This window comes from Triturus cristatus, chromosome 3_2 (genome assembly GCF_964204655.1).
Source record: "Triturus cristatus chromosome 3_2, aTriCri1.1, whole genome shotgun sequence".
Lineage (NCBI taxonomy): Eukaryota > Metazoa > Chordata > Amphibia > Caudata > Salamandridae > Triturus > Triturus cristatus.
In genome coordinates, this window is record NC_140584.1 from 693661054 (window position 1) to 693678543 (window position 17490).

Below are 17490 nucleotides of genomic sequence, written 5' to 3' on the forward strand. Positions count from 1 at the left end.
TGGGAGCCCTGCAATCGCAAACCCCTAGACGCTCCTTTCGTTGTTCCTCCTTTCGAGGCTCTGGCAGAGGTTACTCTTCCGATAACGCCTCCACTTCTACAAGTCCCCTCCTCAAAATACCTTCTCAAAGGGCTACCAAAGAGGTGGATATCGAGGAAACAATAATAAAGGCAGGGGCAAAACCAACACCGCCCGTTCTGCCACACCGCCCACACAATGACTTTTCCCCCGCTCCCTCCAGACCATTCCACTCCGGTCGGGGGCAGACTACAAGACTTCCTTCCAACCTGGGAGGCCATAACATCAGACAAATGGGTAACCCAAATTATTCGGTCAGGGTACTGTTTCGAACTAACTTCTACCCCCCCCTAATATTCCACCCAGACACCGTGCGATGTCACAAGAACATACCACACTTCTGAAACAAGAGGTACTCTCCCTCCTGCAAAAACACGCGATAGAGCAGGTACCCGTCGATCAGCAAAATCTAGGGGTCTACTCTCTGTACTTTTTCATACCGAAGAAAGACGAGACCCTACGGCCCATTCTTGACCTCCGGCCTCTAAATGCATACATCCATTCAGACCATTTTCATATGGTAACTCTTCAGCAAGTTCTCCCACTCCTCCGTCAAGGCGACTTTCTCACTACACTGGACCTGAAAGACGCATACTTTCATATCCCAATACACCCTGCTCACAGAAAGTACCTCCGCTTTGTGGTGGACGGCCAACATTATCAGTTCAAGGTTCTCCCCTTCGGGGTCACAACCGCACCACGGGTGTTTACCAAATGCCTAGCAGTAGTGGCAGCACACCTCCGAAGACAAAACATTCACGTCTTCCCCTACCTTCCCCTGTATGGAATCTAAATGTAGTTCTTACAAGGCTAATGGGTCCGCCCTTCGAACCAATGCATAAATGTGAGCTACAGTTCCTCACCTGGAAAACAGCTTTCCTCGTAGCTATCACTTCCCTTAGAAGGGTTAGTGAAATACAAGCGTTCACTATACAAGAACCCTTTTTACAGATGCATCACAGCAAGGTGATACTTCGTACAAATCCAAAATTTCTGCCCAAGGTCATTTCCCCCTTCCATCTTAATCAATCGGTGGAATTACCTGTCTTTTTCTCGCAACCTCAATCTGTTGCGGAAAGGGCTCTACATACACTTGATGTTAAGAGGGCTTTACTGTACTACATACAAAGAATGCAACCTTTCAGGAAGACCAAACAACTGTTTGCCTCCTTCTTTCCACCGCATAAAGGCAACCCCATCTCTAAATCGGGGATAGCTAGGTGGATTGTAAAGTGCATACAAATTTGCTATCACAAGGCAAAAAGAACATTATCTGTTCCACCTAAAGCCCACTCTACAAGAAAGATAGGGGCTTCTATGGCTTTTCTAGGGAACATACCCTTAGATGACATCTGCAAAGCAGCCACATGGTCAACTCCGCACACCTTCACAAAACATTACTGTGTAGACGTGCATTCCAAGCGACAAGCTAGTGTGGGCCAGGCTGTACTAAAGACACTATTTCAAACCGCTGCAACGGATACCGGTGGTCGCCGCTAGGGCTGGGTACTGCTATATAATCTATGCAAAAGTGTACAATCTGCAGCTCATATGCCTCGAACGGAATATGCTACTTACCAGTATGCATCTGTTCTTGGCATGTAGAGCTGCAGAGTTGTACACGCCCCCCTGGCTACCTGTATCCGTTCCAGTCTATCTTATTTAGATACAACACACATGGGTTTCTTACTGTTATCACTACACTCCATCATTTCCCTGCTGGCGAAAAACAATCTGAGGATGGAGCCGAAGCCCATGCGCAGTACGGACCGAAGGAGGAGTCACCGAACTCGTGACTTCCAAAGACTGTCCAAGAAGAAAAACAAACTGCAAACATCCGGGCCCAACACCAGATGGCGATCTATGCAAAAGTGTACAACTCTGCAGCTCTACATGCCAAGAACAGATGCATACTGGTAAGTAGCACATTCCTTACAAAGCTGCATTATGGTGGAGGGAGGGATGGAGAGAGAAAGAGCAGTGCAACAGATTGGCCGTGGCTCTGCGTTTCAGTGGTACCCGAAGCCAGAAGCTTGCTTTATCCATGCTTCAATCTTTCTTTGCTCACCCGCATATATTGTTCACCAGCGTATGAAGACATAGGTCGTTTAGCGCCTGGGTAGATGGATAGGAAGAGATTGGATGGTATCATGACTGGGTCTTTGGGAATAAGGCTTGCTGGGTGGAAGTTGGTCAGCGCCAGCCTTGGATGGAGGTTTGTATCGGTATCTAGATATGAGAAGCTGAGGTGGGCTGACAAGGAGAGGACATGGTGTAATGGCAAAGAATAGGGCTGGCCTGAGGGCATCGGCTATCATGGGGACAAAGCAATGCCCAGCATGTTGCAGAGGGTGTGTTTAGCACCTTGTTGAGGCGAAGGGGAAGGGTGATATCAGGATAAGCCAGTAGCTGAAGTGGGCGTTGGTATGGGAGATGCTCTTTGGCCCCACTGTTGGCACATGGGCTGCACAAACATGCATTTGAGTGGAGGCTTGTTAAACTACTTTATGATGCGATTGTTTGGAAATCAGAATCCAAGAGAATGTTTAATAGAGGTAGGATTCAGCAGTATAACCCTTAGCCTGCGGTGGCATCAGCTTGAAAGGCATGTGCCTGGTGGTTGTGGTGACACTGTCCTAGAGGCCGATGTGGTGGACAGCCTACCCCAGAGTAACCTGAAAAGGCCAATAGCCATGTTTTATATAGTCTGGTGCGGTGAACATTTGGACTTGTGCCGCTTGGGCTCAAGAATGGGAGCAGCTCTTTTCTTATAAGAAAGTGAGCTGAAAATATATGTATTGTTTTCTGTTTTATCCATTTAAAGCGAAAACAAAAGTTACTTCTGTTGTCGCTTTGTGAATCTGTTCGGCCTATCAGTAATGCTATCTTTTAAGTTCCTCTAGTGAGCCTTTTCTCAAACATTAATACATAAGTGGGCACTGGCTCATGGACCTTGGGGTTCTTCAGCAAAGTCTCACGTTTTTTATGAAAAGCAGCCAAGCAACCTGACATCGTATTTGGAGCTTTTTCTTTCTGGTTCATTGAATGCCTGTGCGCAGTGTGACATGGACTGACTGTAAGGCATTTAGCGTAGAGTGTCAGTCCTCCACAGTTCTGGTCGTAAACACCATTCATTCCTATAGACTGTGTTTAATGAATCATAATAAGTGACATTATTATTGTGTGGTCTTGATAGTACATTCATTTGTGTGGGTGGCTCTGTGTGTGTGGGTGGCTTTGTGTGTGTGGCTCTGTGTGTGGCTGCAAATGCAATAGGTCTTGCATTTCAGAGTGATTAAGCTATTGACATTGTAAATAACAATGCCGTTTCTTTACATGTTTTAAAAACAAACATAAACAAAAATAATGTCATGAGCAATGCCAATAGCTCTAACTTTAACAATGCCGAGACCGTTGCATTGTAAATGCTTGTTTAAAATCTGATTTAGAATCTTCAGAGCAGTTGATTAGGTTTTAAATTTCTAAGAAGTTTGTAACCCAGAGCTCCCAAACCTTTCTTATATTTTTTTTTCTCCTTTTTTTTTTTAAACACTTTATTTTTCAAATAGCGAATGAGTTACATAGCATTACAATGAAGTACGAATAAGCATTCAAGTTTTTCCTGACAGTGGTAATACAATTAAAAAAAATAGTGATCTAAACAGCCAGTACATTGATCACATCTAGCGCAACAGCCAACTCCCCGGACTGCCCTCACCCGCCCACTCCCCTCACACAACCTTTCTTATATCTTAATAAGGAAGATCTTACCTCATTGATTGGGTTATGACTTAATGTACAGAGAGGTAGCAAAATGCATGTTTTATTGCTGCCATCTCAGGGATGATGGTAAATGCTGTGGTAAGATCTACTAAATAGAACAATGGGTTTAGGTATAGTCTACTTGGGCCCTATGCACGAAATAATAAGAATTCCAAATTTCTGTTAAATAACATTTCATTTTTGGACTTGATTGGCTAATTCACCATATTTTTCTGCACTGTTTTACTTGAAGGCACTGCCTGATTGCTGCATGTGAGCTCTTCTGGTGGACTACCACTCTCCAAATGTGTTCCCATGAAACTTGTAATTCCACTGACTTCAATTACAAGGCCCATCAGAATGACCAGGCCACTTGTAATGAGAGCCTTTGTGTAAAGTATCTCTGTTGGTCATATTGTCTAGATGCCAGTGCAATCCTTGACCCTAGGTTTTCTGCTCCAATTAGATACATGAATTCTTTCATGTTGGCCGTATGACTTGCATTTATTATCTGGAAGATTGAGCAGGTTGATTGTGCAAGACTCTGACGCCCACCAAGTGATTCATATTTCAGTTGTAAAGAGCTTCTCCAGCTGATGGGGGTGCAGGCATTTGATTGAGTAGATATGAAAGACTGTGGTAATATAAAAATCCCCCTTCAACAGAAACCTAAAAAAGGAATACATTGTTTAACCCAAAAAAGCCTTAACCAGTCCTGTGGTCATTTTACCACTGAAGACTTTTTAGTGCAGCTTTCCATGCGCTGTACGCTTTGGCCTTAAATCTGTTGGGAACCCAACACTCATCTGACTTTTGAGTCTGTCCTCCTTTCTGATGCTAATTTTATCTACTGAAAGTGTATCTTTCCTACATGTGCATTTTACCTCTGACCAAAAGGGCAAATAACTGGTTGTTTCAGAGGGAAATATGCTTTTACAGTGAGCTTTGAATGTTGCTCTACCTCTCTTAAGGCATTAATAAGAATCCAGGCCTTTCTTTAAGGAAGTTAAATGTCCACCGAATTCTTGATTGGCTGTCATAGAACGCAGTGTGGGGATATTACCCAAAGAAGCAATGTAGAGATTAGACATTGACAAACGTGTTTCACCCTAGAAAGTTGAAATACTACTGGACTGCGATACAATTTTGTGCTACTACTTCCGCTTTTTAAAATTTAAATAGTAACCTGTCCCAGAGAGGAAGTGCTAAGACAAAGTTGGACACAACTTTGGCTGAACGTGCCCATTAGTGATGTTTAGTGATGTTTCTTCTTTTTCCTTTGTGTAATTGTTATTTTTTAAATGTTCATTTCCGGAGTGTAGAGCTGAAGCGGTTTGTTGACTGGTAGAATGCTACTTCATTAGCTGTGGTTGGTTTAAAGGTTGCTGGTTCATGCAGTGGTCTGTCTGGGAGGTGTTTCAATGTGTAGTGACTGTAGTTGTTGCTGCACTTTGCAGTGTAGTGACAATCATGCGAGACACGTATGTTTTGAGAAGGATGACTTACCTATGAGTAGTTTTTTGGTGAAGTGCATGATTAGCATAGGCTCCTCATGCCATGTTGGTGTCTGTGTAGTCACATTTGTCAAGAAGTGGGTGAAAAAGACAGTTGATTGTGCATGAACTCCTATTTATCTTGCTTGGAGGGGATTGTTTTGGTTCCAGGTGTGTGGTAAGTAACAGCTTCAGTTCTGTTGTGACCATGCTCTCAATGTCATGGTTGAATGATTTGAATTCCTGGTTGGTGGGTGTGAGAAGTTGGCCTGGCATATGCTGTCACTGGTTATAGGGGACACCTTGCTCCAGTCCAATTCGACTCTTATGGTGATAGGTTAAAAGACAACCTTTAAAGAAAGCTATCCTAGTGGTAGCTGTGGAGAGCAGCCTTCAGGCTAAGTCTTGAAGGAGTGTTAAGCTTATTGTTTTACCATAGATAACCTCTTGAATAACCAAATGAAAGGGTAGTCCACACAGATATACAGATATATATATATATATATATATATATATATATATATATATATATATATTCATTCTAAGAATAATCCCACTAGTCTCTTTATGAGGCTGGAGGTAAAGATACAATTCAAACAAGCATTGATAGTTACAATAAATAGCACTGGAATCATAGGGCCCCAGGAGGGGACCAAACCATATATCAAAGTGGTATAAGAACCACGACCATTTTACAGACAATGCCTAGGGCATTTAGGGTCGCTGGCCCCTTGTGAAACCACCCAAGGTAGTGAGGAAGGGGACCCACGGGAGACGTGTGCAGTGGTATAAGCTACTGTTGGGATCTCTATTAACCGCGACATTCTCCATAGGCTTTAAATTTTACAAGATTAAAAACACTTCTAGGAGGAGTTAAAGTTCAAGAGTTTAGAGTTAAGCTTTTGAAGGGCCCACACCCACGAGAGTACAGAAGTACCACTGTTACCTACCCCAGGGAAGCCGGGTGCATAGGTCGTTTTCGATGTCTGGTCGCGGGCTGATTTTCAATGGCAAAACGTGAAGTACTGCTGCTAGCAAGAAGCGTCGTCGATGTCGTGAAGATTGAAGATGTAGATCTTGAAGAGAAGGACCTGAAAGCAGAGGGGACAGAGTCTGGGTCACGGAACAGTGACCAGGGGGCTCAGGAGTAGGAGCCCTTCAATGTCTGGTGCTTTCAGGTGGAAGATGGGTAGCTTGGATCTTCAGCCACTGGGTCCAGGAGGCTTCTGGGGGGCGACTGTCCCACGAAGGAGGAGGGTCGCTACGGTGTTAGTGTCCGGATTGGATCCACTAAGCCTTGGCAACCGCAACCCACGCAAGAATCACAAAACAGCTACTGGTGCAGACCCACAAGGTCTGAGCGAGATCTCCAGCGAGGAGACTGAAGAGCAGGCCTGGAGCAACCAGGTGAACTCTTGGAAGTGAAGATGGACCTCTGCCAGGGCCCACCAGTCGAGAGACAAGGGACCGCGGGAGGCAGCAATTCGGCGTGCGTAAAGATGCGCCCACGGGTCGCCGGAGCGGGTTAGGGCGTCGATCTTTGGCACAGATGATGCTGAGAGGTTGGCTCAATAATGGGCCAAAGCACAACTTCCCCACTCGTCGGGGTCGTGTGCTGTGCAAGAGGTGGCCGGTGTCCTGGGGTATTGGGCATCTCTGCACCCACGGGGTCCATGGTGCTGAGCTTTGCTGTGCACACTCACTGGCCTCTGGGATGCTTGGAAACCCACCTCAAGGTAGGTAAGAGTCGTCGATGTCCGTAGGAGCAGCGAAGTTCCAACCGGGTCACTTGCAGTGTTTCAGGTGCCTGCCAAGCAGGGGGGGTAACTCCTTTACCCCAAGGGAGATTTCTTCCTTCAGCTGTGCGGCAGCAAGTCGAAGTTCAAGTCTGTAAAGTCTAAGAATAATCTGAGGCTCTGGGGACCCTGTATTAATCTTTATCCAAGGATTAGGGGAGTGTCCAGATCAGAGTCCACCAATGAGAGTTCAGGCGGGAAAGGGTGGCTACACCCTCTCCCCTTTGTGTGTTTTCCCACCTGGGCAGGGGACAGGATGCCCCTGAACCGGTTTGAGGCGGTGTATGCAGAAGTAGGCACTGGAGAAGCCTACGTGCAAGTCTGAAAGACATCCTATGGTGCACCCACCCAGTTCCAATCCACATAGTCTGTCTGGGGAGGTGGGAGCACCTCCCTGCAACAAGAGCCCTATTGTCCAGCTGCCGTGGCTGGAGTTCTGCCCAGCAACAGTCAGCCAGAGTCGTGTGGGTGGCGGGTAGCATCCATTTTGTACTACGTGTGCACTTTTAAATTGGTGTCTAAAATCTGCCGCTTTTACCATATCGCCCCTCTAGCAGGGGGGGAAATCATGCCCTCACTCCCATGGTTGGATTGGCGGTATGATTCCTACATGTTTGACACCAAACACGACATGGTTCTGTGCAGCCACTCAAGTTATCACGTTATCGCGATTACTTATAATGCGGTTAAGAGTATATGGTATGGCTGCACTACAAACAACCCAGCAGTAGTTTTACGAAGGTTGCAGAGGGGCCCTACTCAGGTAGGGGTTCCCCCTCGCACATCTCCGCACCCTGCCTTGTAGGATTAGCAAGGCCTGCCTTAGGGGTGACCTATGAGGATATATGTGTTGTATTAAGTGGGATACAGGATACCAATATCCCTGTAAGGGGTGCAAGCACCACCTTACCCAGACTTCAGTAGTGGTCTGGTGGTGTCAGTTTGTATGGCTGTCCCAGGGGTGGCACAATAAGTGCTGCAGCCCCTGGTAGGCCTCTGAGGGACCCATGCCCTGGGTACCTAGGGTACCATCTACAAGGGGCTGATAGGGTGTCCTCAGTATCCAATTGGGATGTACCTAGGGTACTCGCATCCGTTTAGAGAGGAAGCAGATAGGCTGGGGTCCTGGATAGCAGGGCCACAGCCTGGCTAGAGTCAGAAAACAGTCAAAACATCAGCAAAAAGTTGGGGGCAACTATGAAGTCGATGCCAATCTCTCCTACAGTAGGTTCCTTAATGAATCTGTTTGGGTGACCTACCTTTTAGCCAACTTCCTGAATTTCACTGCGGTGTCTGTGCCAGGAAAGGGGCAGTTGGATAGGGGGTTTCCATACTTTTGCTGCTCAAGCAGAGAATTAAATTTTAGTGTGGGAAGGGCTTAGTGAGCTTAACTTCTTTACAAGTTCAACTGTCCTCTAAAAAGATCCACCATCTATAACTGGTCATGACTCATTCCATAACAAAGATGTGGAGCCCATTATCCGGGTCAGTACTGTAATGCCCTGATGTCTGGCTCACCCGATTGCTTTCTCTCAGGTACAGCCTCTACCCCTCTCCTCCCCTTTGTCATGTCCAGCATTAACGAAGTACAAGAGCCACTGTTTCTTGTTCCACTTTAATCATATGTGCTGCTCATACCTTTTCAGGGAAAGATTTGTCGGGGTTCCTGGCTGTATAAACCGAGCAAGGCTTTTAGTGCCCAAGCAATTACATTTTAAGATCCTAATCACACCTATGAGAATATTTTAAGCTTGTGAAGCTAAAGAAAATACTAAATCTGGAGAAATGTTAGACTGGTGAGATTGAGCAGAGAAAGCAATAAAAAGTCATTCCAGGTGAAAAATATACACAGTAGATGATCTGAACATCCAAATGAAATGTGTGTTTGTTACATGAGGTTAACTTGATGGGATTTACAGCATCATAGCAAGTTTAGGTGAATGGGTAGATTGACATGTGGTGGCAGAACAGTGTTGAAGAACATCCGTGCTGCATTGTGGGGAGGCTGCACTGCTGCTGGTCACAGGTTACGTCTTTATTGTTTTAGGATGGCAAAACTCTTAATGATGAGTTGGAAATAATTGAAGGTATGAAGTTTGACCGGGGCTACATCTCACCGTACTTCATCAACACAGCAAAAGGTGAGAACAATCTCTAAATCTCTAGCTGATCTTTATTGATGGCTCACCAATTTACATGACTCAAAATTATGTTGGTGGAGACCAAGGGTAGTGCTTCATTTTTCCATACCATAGATCTGCCATTACCCAGTGCATCACAGAATCACCTACCTTGTTACTGCATGCATCAGTGCAAACCATTAATGAAATTCTCCTTTTTAGCCACTTTACTAAGTGGTATGAGGTGCCTTGAAAAAGGCTCTAAAATTTGGTGGCTAGACCCTAGCTTTGCAGAATGCTTTTGAACAACGGTATTTGTACATGGCAGAGCATTTTGTTTTCTAATATTTCAATTATTTTGTTTTTTTTACGCTTCACACAATGTATACATTTTACAATAATATTTTCAAGTATGACCATATAGAGGAGACAAAAAGCATCATAGATTTTTATAATGGCACTACCAGTATATTTGGGGAGTGCCAGGAACAGTCATCGGCGCTAAGCAGGCTTGCAGATTTAAGGTTTTTGGGCACTTGCCTCCACAGAAGCTGTAATTTCAACTGAGCCGAAAGACTTTGGGCCTCGGGCAGAAACCTTGCTGGTAAGGGCAGTGTCATTTCTCAAGGTGTTGTCTTCATGGTAGTGCACTCAGTACTACCGGCACCTGCTAGACCGCACTGTCACCACTTAGTCCTGTCATTAGTCCCTCCATACAATGCACATCATCTGAAGAATGTTTACTCTGTTTACACTGCGCCTGAGCAAATGTGCAAAAAACAAAAATGCCTCCTTGAGTTGTTGCTTCAAAACTGTTCTACTTGGAAGCAATAAATAAGTTCTATAAAGATTCAGCTTTACTTTCCACAGTCCAGGCAGCACCAGTATTTAATGCAGTTCAGTCGTAGACTACATATCTGTTCTCTTTTATGCCTTTTTTTTAACCTATATTGCAGCATTTCTTGCTTTGCTCAAATGTCCAGGAATATCATATCAAAACTCATGAACCTCTAGCATTCAAGCTCAAGGCTACTATTGTATATGACACTGATTACTCTCTGCATTTATTTGGGTATTCACCCTCAGCCATTGGGGTACATGTGCTTCTTGAGCATTCAAAACTACAATTATGCTACAGTCACAGTAGATCCTACAATTTATTCTACACAAAGTGATGTCAAGCTATGGGTCTGCATCCTTAAAGACAATATACAAATGACATTTATTGTATATCCTCAGTGAAGCAGGTTTAAATCTATGGAGGATGACCATCAGTACACGTATAGTTCCCTCAAGTTCACCAGTCCCACAAATGTCTACTTTCCCGTCTGTTAAGGTTGTTTTCATGGCATTTCTTGAATATTCGCTTGTTCCTCAACAAACCGAATCCTCTTTTAATTTTTCTTTTTCCATTTTTTATTAGTTTACTGTAGCTATTTGTGCTGGTTGTCCTTTGCTCTTTGTGCTTCAACACACCTGAAGAGGTTATCTTTTCAACTTCACCCTTTTCAGTGCATTTTATACATATATGTATATTGATTGCTGGTTGTAGTGCCATCATACCATAGGTATAGCCTGTAGATATGGTCATTTGTGCAGCTTCCCGTATGATTTTGGTGTAGAAAGCCCTTGATTATATACCCTCCTTATTCCATAGTTCAGTCACTGCAAAGACCTGACCCTAAGGTTCGTCCTTGGTAATGAGCTCCTGACTGAGAAATGGAGAGCATATCCATTTTGTTGCTGCTCCGCTTCTCAAATTTGGGCTGTTGCTTAACTTCTGGCTACTATTGCTTTAGTCCTGGTGCAATAAAAGACTGCTGGGCATTACTGCCATTTACCACTGGTGTCCAGTAGCTGGAATATTTCACTCCAGTTTTATGAAGGTACACTCCAGTTTACTGAAGGTACATAAAAGCCAACTTGAGAGGCTGCATTTTTCCTAAGTTGTGGCTTCTCCAAACCTGCAGGATAATCTCCTGTTGATGGCCACATTTCACAGACTCCCTGTCCTGGCCACACTTTGGCATGTTTGGGCTGTTTCTGAAGCCACACATACTCTCCCCTAGAAAGTTACCCTTGTCAGGAGATTGCCACAAGAAATAAAAATCTAGAGAGGTCGGTTTCATTCTGACAGGTGAAACATGGCCTAGAACAAAAGAACAAGATTGGCTACCTTACCCGGCCAGCAGGTACACTAGCTTTTGAGGGGGGCAGTGATTGTATACTGTCTGGAATGGCTGTTGCCGTTCAGGTAGGAGAAACCGGCATGTTGTTCAACATGCCTGCATGGAGTCCATTTGAATCCTGGCCTCGCTTGTCTGTATATGCAGGCAAACTATTGCACAACTTAAAAGTATCCTTCATACATATTCCAGATGTGAAGTCCAGGGACTCCAGTTATGGGACTGAATGGAACGGGGATACAGGTAAAAAAAAAAGTAGGTGCTCAACTAAAAAAACAAGCTGCCCCCATATTCTCCACATTACCTCACAGAGAGGACAGTAACCAATCTGTCAAGGAGGGCTACATTTTGAGTTTTCCCCTGATGTATACTAAAAAGTTGACTGAAGAATCTCTAGTGGGATTACATGATTGTCATGCTCACTGGGGCCCTAAAAATGTAATGGCAGATCAGCACACCCTCTCAAAGCCATGCAGAGTACTATCCCAGCACACACATTTAGCTTTGATCCGGAATAGCAGTAATTTCCCCTTGTTGTATGGTAGTAAACGTCTCATTGACAACTTTGTTGATCTTCAAAGCGCGGTGCAGGAAGTTTTTGAATAGCGTTTGCTTGTTCTACCTTCAAAGAGAGGGAATCTCCTGCTAACGCTTGTCTTGTTTTGTGCCCAAGATTAATCTGACTATTGTCGTCTCATGTTCCTGTGCCAGAAAATTCCAGTTTTCTCAAATATGAAGAGCTTATTACTGTTTCCATCTGCCGTTACATTTAATGTGTCATCAAGATAAACACTCATGGTTTTTAACGAGGCCGCTGTCCGATTAGAGTTGCAGTATTGGTTCAATGACAATCAGTTAAGCATTGTTCAGAATTGTAGATTTGAATGTATTCAAATCGATATTACTCCGTAACAGTAAACTTTTGTCAGATTTGATGGTGAATTAACTCTTGAAAGCTTGACTGTCACGTGTCATTTGCATAAGTATGAAACTGTACACCCTGACGTTTAATACATTAATGGCACGTAGGCTTTATTCAGAGAGGGCTAGAGAAGATCCTTGAGGAACCCCATACTAAACCTCTGACTTCTCAGAATGAAAACAATCCAAGCCCACACGACATTTTACTTTTTGCAAGAAATGGAGGGAACCCATTCCCTAGCTTGCCTAGATGTTCTTTCCTCACTTTTAAGACCCCTTTAAGTAAACCGGTTCAATGTACACGTCTTCAGCCTGCTAAAACCTCAAACACTAACGTGATTGCTTCTCCCTGATGTTAACACCTTTCAATGTTAGGAAAACCAATTTCCATTTCCCTCCTGGCGCAGAAATCTGACTGGAAAAACACAAAATGGCAGATTAATCCAAATTGTCTTTTTTACTATGTAGGTGCCACACATGCCTCGATTATTTAATAGAAATGTGATCGTAATCAGATAATTTGTTTGTGACCGGTTTCATTGACCCAGTGTTTTTGGGCCTCATTCTACTAGCTTTTGCTGTTAAAAAAAACTTAAACTGAAGCTGCTTACCCAATGAAAAAAAATCTCTGGTCTGCCTGAAATATGGTATGTCCACACACCAACTGTGCTATCCTTGATTAGCGAATTCTCAACTGCTGGTCAACTGCTAAATATTATTGAGATACCTTCAGGCTTTCAGCACCTTTTTTAGTGTTTTCACCTCACAAAAACAATGATGACTTCTCATATTTCTAAACTTTGTAAGCACTTCTTAAGAATAAAATGTGTAAACAGTCTCTTTAATGTAACCTCTTCTTAGGTCAAAAATGCGAGTTCCAGGATGCCTTTTTGTTGCTCAGCGAAAAGAAGATTTCCAGTGTCCAGTCTATTGTTCCTGCCCTTGAAATAGCTAATGCTCATCGTAAGCCTCTGGTCATTATTGCTGAAGATGTTGATGGCGAAGCTCTCAGCACTCTGGTGTTGAATCGGTAAGTTCTTAAAGTCTTTTGTTGTTTTTTGCAATTTTTTGACACCTTTATTTAAATGTTATTGTGTAGCACATGTAAAAGTCACAAATTCCGTTATATGTGGCCAGAGGCAGATGGACATCATTGTGCAACTCCTATTGTATATATTAGCCAAGGAGTAGTTTTATTCTTGCAGGTCAATGCATTTAGCAGCTATACTGGTTGGGTAAAAGGTTAGTCCCATCATTTAATCTAATGTATTTGTTAAACAGACAACAAATTAATATTTTTGTTTTTATTTTCTTTAATAATGGCTGAAAATCATTTTTAAAGTTAATAAAGCAGCTTTTGTTTTAAAGTAATATCGACTGCCAAATGAGCTAATTTACCTACCCAGTGCTCTTTATCAAGGTTACGGCGTTGATTTAACCCTCTTCTCCAGACCTTGCACCTTGAGTCTCAGTAACTTATCTCTGTAATAAAGACCTGTATTGAATTTACTCCTGTATCTGAATGCTAGCAGCTCCATGGACCTAGGAACAGTTTATCCAGTAAACCTGTTTTAATAATACTATGTTCGAGGCATATGAGCTGCAGATTACACACTCTGCATAGATCGCCATCTGGTGTTGGGCCCGGATGTTGCAGTTGTTTTTCCTTTTGGAAAGTCTTTGGAAGTCACGAGGTATGTGACTCCTCCTTTGGATCATATTGCGCATGGGCTTCGGCTCCATCCTCAGATTGTTTTTTTCCGCCATCGGGCTCGGATGTGTTCTTCGTGCTCCGGTTCCGAAACGTTTCAGTTCTTCTGATTGGTGCGCAATCCTTTCCCTTGTCACAGTATTGTTTCGATCGCTATCTCCACACTCGACGCGACTCATCATTCGAAGTCTTCGATTCTGGTAGTCGACTAAGGCCTTTGGGCCTACCTGGCCTCCTGTCCGGGCTGATGGAAAGGACGCCTTTCAAAAAATTTCCTCAATGTGGGTCGAAGTTTCCCCACACCGATCTACATGAGGTGTGCAACCTCTGCCTCTCCCCAGAACACGAGGCAAGAGACTGTCCGGCTTGCAAATCCTTCAGTTCGAAGAAGACTATTCGGGACCGACTAGCGAGGAGAACAATGGCTCACTCGTCGACTTAGATCCCCGATGACATCTTCGGAGAAGGCGTCGATCTTCCGGAAGAGCAGCACACCGAAGAGGGCCTCGTCATCACCTCCGAAGCGGACTAATCCGATGTCGGATATCACTCCGGCACAGAGGGGCGTGAGTACTAACATTGACCCCCACCCTTCGACGACATCGAAAAAGGCTTCGGTCACGCCTTCGGCCTAGGCAGGACCAAAGACACTGCTTCCCATACCTCGTCTCCGGGCCCAGTTAAGAAGCCCATCAAGCCTTCCGGCGGCTCTAGCCAGCCTGCCGTCGGTGCCGAGAAACACTCCTCAGCACCAGCACCAAAAAAGACTGCCTCCTCCGCTCCGAGCTCCACACCGAAGCACTCGGTGCCGAAGACTAGCTCTAGCTCCTCGGTACCGACACCATCCCCGGAGCTGAGCAAAAAACCAAAGGCCCTCGAAACCCACACCTCGAAGCCAAAAGTCATCTCGGAACCGAGGAAACAGACATTTCGAAGCCCCACGGTTCAAAACAACAAACCGATGCGGAGTCCAAGCCTAAGAAACCTACGGCTCTGACACCTTCGGCACCGAAGGATCGCCCCCCTACTGATGAACTATTTCGGCCAGATCCACTACAAAAAACACTTGTCAAGGACCCTAAAACTGGACATTTGATGCTCCGCATCAAAAAGAGACCGCTGGACAAGCCTGCCCCAGTTCCACCTCCAAAGAGAAGAGACTTTGCTACCTCCCCTTTGAGACTGCCTTCACCCCCTCCTCCACCTTCTCCTCCCCCCCCACCTCATCATTCTCCCACACCCTCTCCTGATGAAGATGACGCGTCGTCTACGACGACACAGGGGACGGGCCGGATAACCAGCCCACAGGGGACCCCACCCCTACAGGCTCCCCAGACCCATGGGACGACTACAACATCCCAGACGTCCCTAACGTCCCGCAGGACAACCTTTACCCTTCAAGACCGCTCCCCCCTCCCTCCTCCCTGAAGACACAATGGGGTTTAACCAACTGCTCCATAGGGCTGCACACTACCACAGAGTTTATCTCCATACAGACCCCGTGGAGGAGGACTTCCTCCTAGATACTTTTGACACTACAGAGGGCCACTTCCATTCTGCCCATGCTTAAAGGGGTTATTAAGCACGCACCGCAGGTCTTTAAAGATCCGGTCAGGGCCAGGGTCATCAACCCTCGATTTGATAAAAAAATATAAGGCTGCCCCTACAGACCCCACCTGCATCAGAGGCCCCGCACCACTAGACTCCCTAGTAGCCTCCAATGCGAGGAAGCGTGTAAACTCCCAAGCATCAGGCAAGGCTCCACCACCCGATAAGGAGTCCAAACTCCTGGACGCCTCTGGCAAGCGAACTGCATCACAGGCTGCCAACATATGGCGCACTGCAAACACCCAAGCGCATTTAGTAAGATATTACAGGGCAAATTATGATGAACTGGAAGCCATAATGCAACACCTCCCTGACAAATACAAGAATAGGGCCAACGAGCTAATCCAGGAGGGCAAAATCATCACCAACACCTCCATTCGTTGCGCCCTCGATGTAACTGACACCGCCTCTAGGGCAATTAACACCAGCGTCCTCCTGCGTAGGCATGCCTGGCTACGAATTTCAGGTTTCAAACCAGAGGTGCAGAGTTCACCCTCAACCACCCCTTTGACGAGCAACATCTGTTTGGCCCCAACATCGACGTTGCCCTTGAAAAAAAGAAAAAGGACACCGACACGGCAAAATCTATGGGAGCCTTGCAGTCGCAAGCTCCCAGGCGCACCTTTAGCCGCTCTTCCTTTAGAAACCACTCCAGAGGCTACTCCTCCGACAGCGCCTCCACTTCCTAGAAGGCCCCTACCCAATCCACCTTCACTAGGGGTTACCAGAGGCGGCTACAGAGGTAACGATAATAAAGGCAGAGGCAAAACTAACACCTCCCGCTCTGCCTCCACCCCCGCCCAATGACTTCCGTCCTATCCCCCCAAGACCATCCCACTCCGGTCGGGGGCATACTCCACAATTTCCTTCCTGTCTGGACTACCATCACCTCAGACAGATGGGTGACACAGATAATTCGGTCAGGCTACTGCCTCAAACTAAAATCTACCCCACCAAACATTCCACCCAAACAGCGCCCAATGTCACAGGAACACTTGTCACTTCTAAAGCAGGAGGTCATCTCCCTCCTACAAAAGAGTGCAATAGAACCAGTTCTGTAGTAGGGGATCTCTGTGTATAGTCATAATCTAGTGAATAGTCCCGCCCATGTGCGTGGACCCCGGAGCAATAAAAAATCTCTAAAAGGTGACAAATCATGCAGACCTGCATACACCTTTAAGAGAGAATTTAATTTAAAGACAGATAATGCAGCCTATACCCACAGGCTACACTGTCCAGTACTTCAACTAGAATTCCACCAATATCCACAAACAGCACTGCCTGTCTAGTTTTTCTCCACATAGGAAAAAACCCTGCCTCTACCAGCAAAAGCCTCTGGAATGATAGAGAGGAAGGAGTGGACAGACAAGCCCCATAGGCTGCCATTATGTGGCTTGGAACAGGATACTGTGCCTTTAAGAAAACTTTCCAGTTTTCCAGAACTTTCCCCAGTATCCCAGAATGCCCAGCAGGTCCCATTTACTTTCAGTTCTTTTTTCCGGCTCCTGCTAGCAGGACCCTGGAGCATTGAGCTCTCCCTTTTGCAAGGGTTTCATTGAGATTTTGGCAATTTTTGTCATTTTTTCTTGTGTTTAGTAGCTGGTACTGTCAACATGCCTGGCTTGTTCGACAAGTGCCCGGAATGTGGTCGAAAGAAGGCTAAAACTGACCCACACGAGGTGTGCATAGCTTGCCTTCCCCAGTCCCACGTGCCTGAAAGCTGTACCATCTGCCACTCGTTTTCAGCCAGGACCCTGAGGGACAGGATGAAGAGCAGGCTTCAAGCTCTGGAGGAGTGAAGACTGAAGGCACCAG

At 45.4% G+C, this 17490-nt stretch overlaps 1 protein-coding gene across 1 annotated transcript in view; it reads left to right on the forward strand.

Annotated features, from left to right (window-relative positions):
- The window catches only part of HSPD1 (heat shock protein family D (Hsp60) member 1), a 189155-nt gene that overhangs the window by 64808 nt on the left and 106857 nt on the right, over nt 1-17490 (forward strand). Inside the window, exons 6-7 of the mRNA XM_085648746.1 lie at nt 9177-9270; nt 13218-13386. Coding sequence (XP_085504872.1) covers nt 9177-9270; nt 13218-13386 — 263 coding nt within the window. The remainder of the gene's footprint in view (nt 1-9176; nt 9271-13217; nt 13387-17490) is intronic.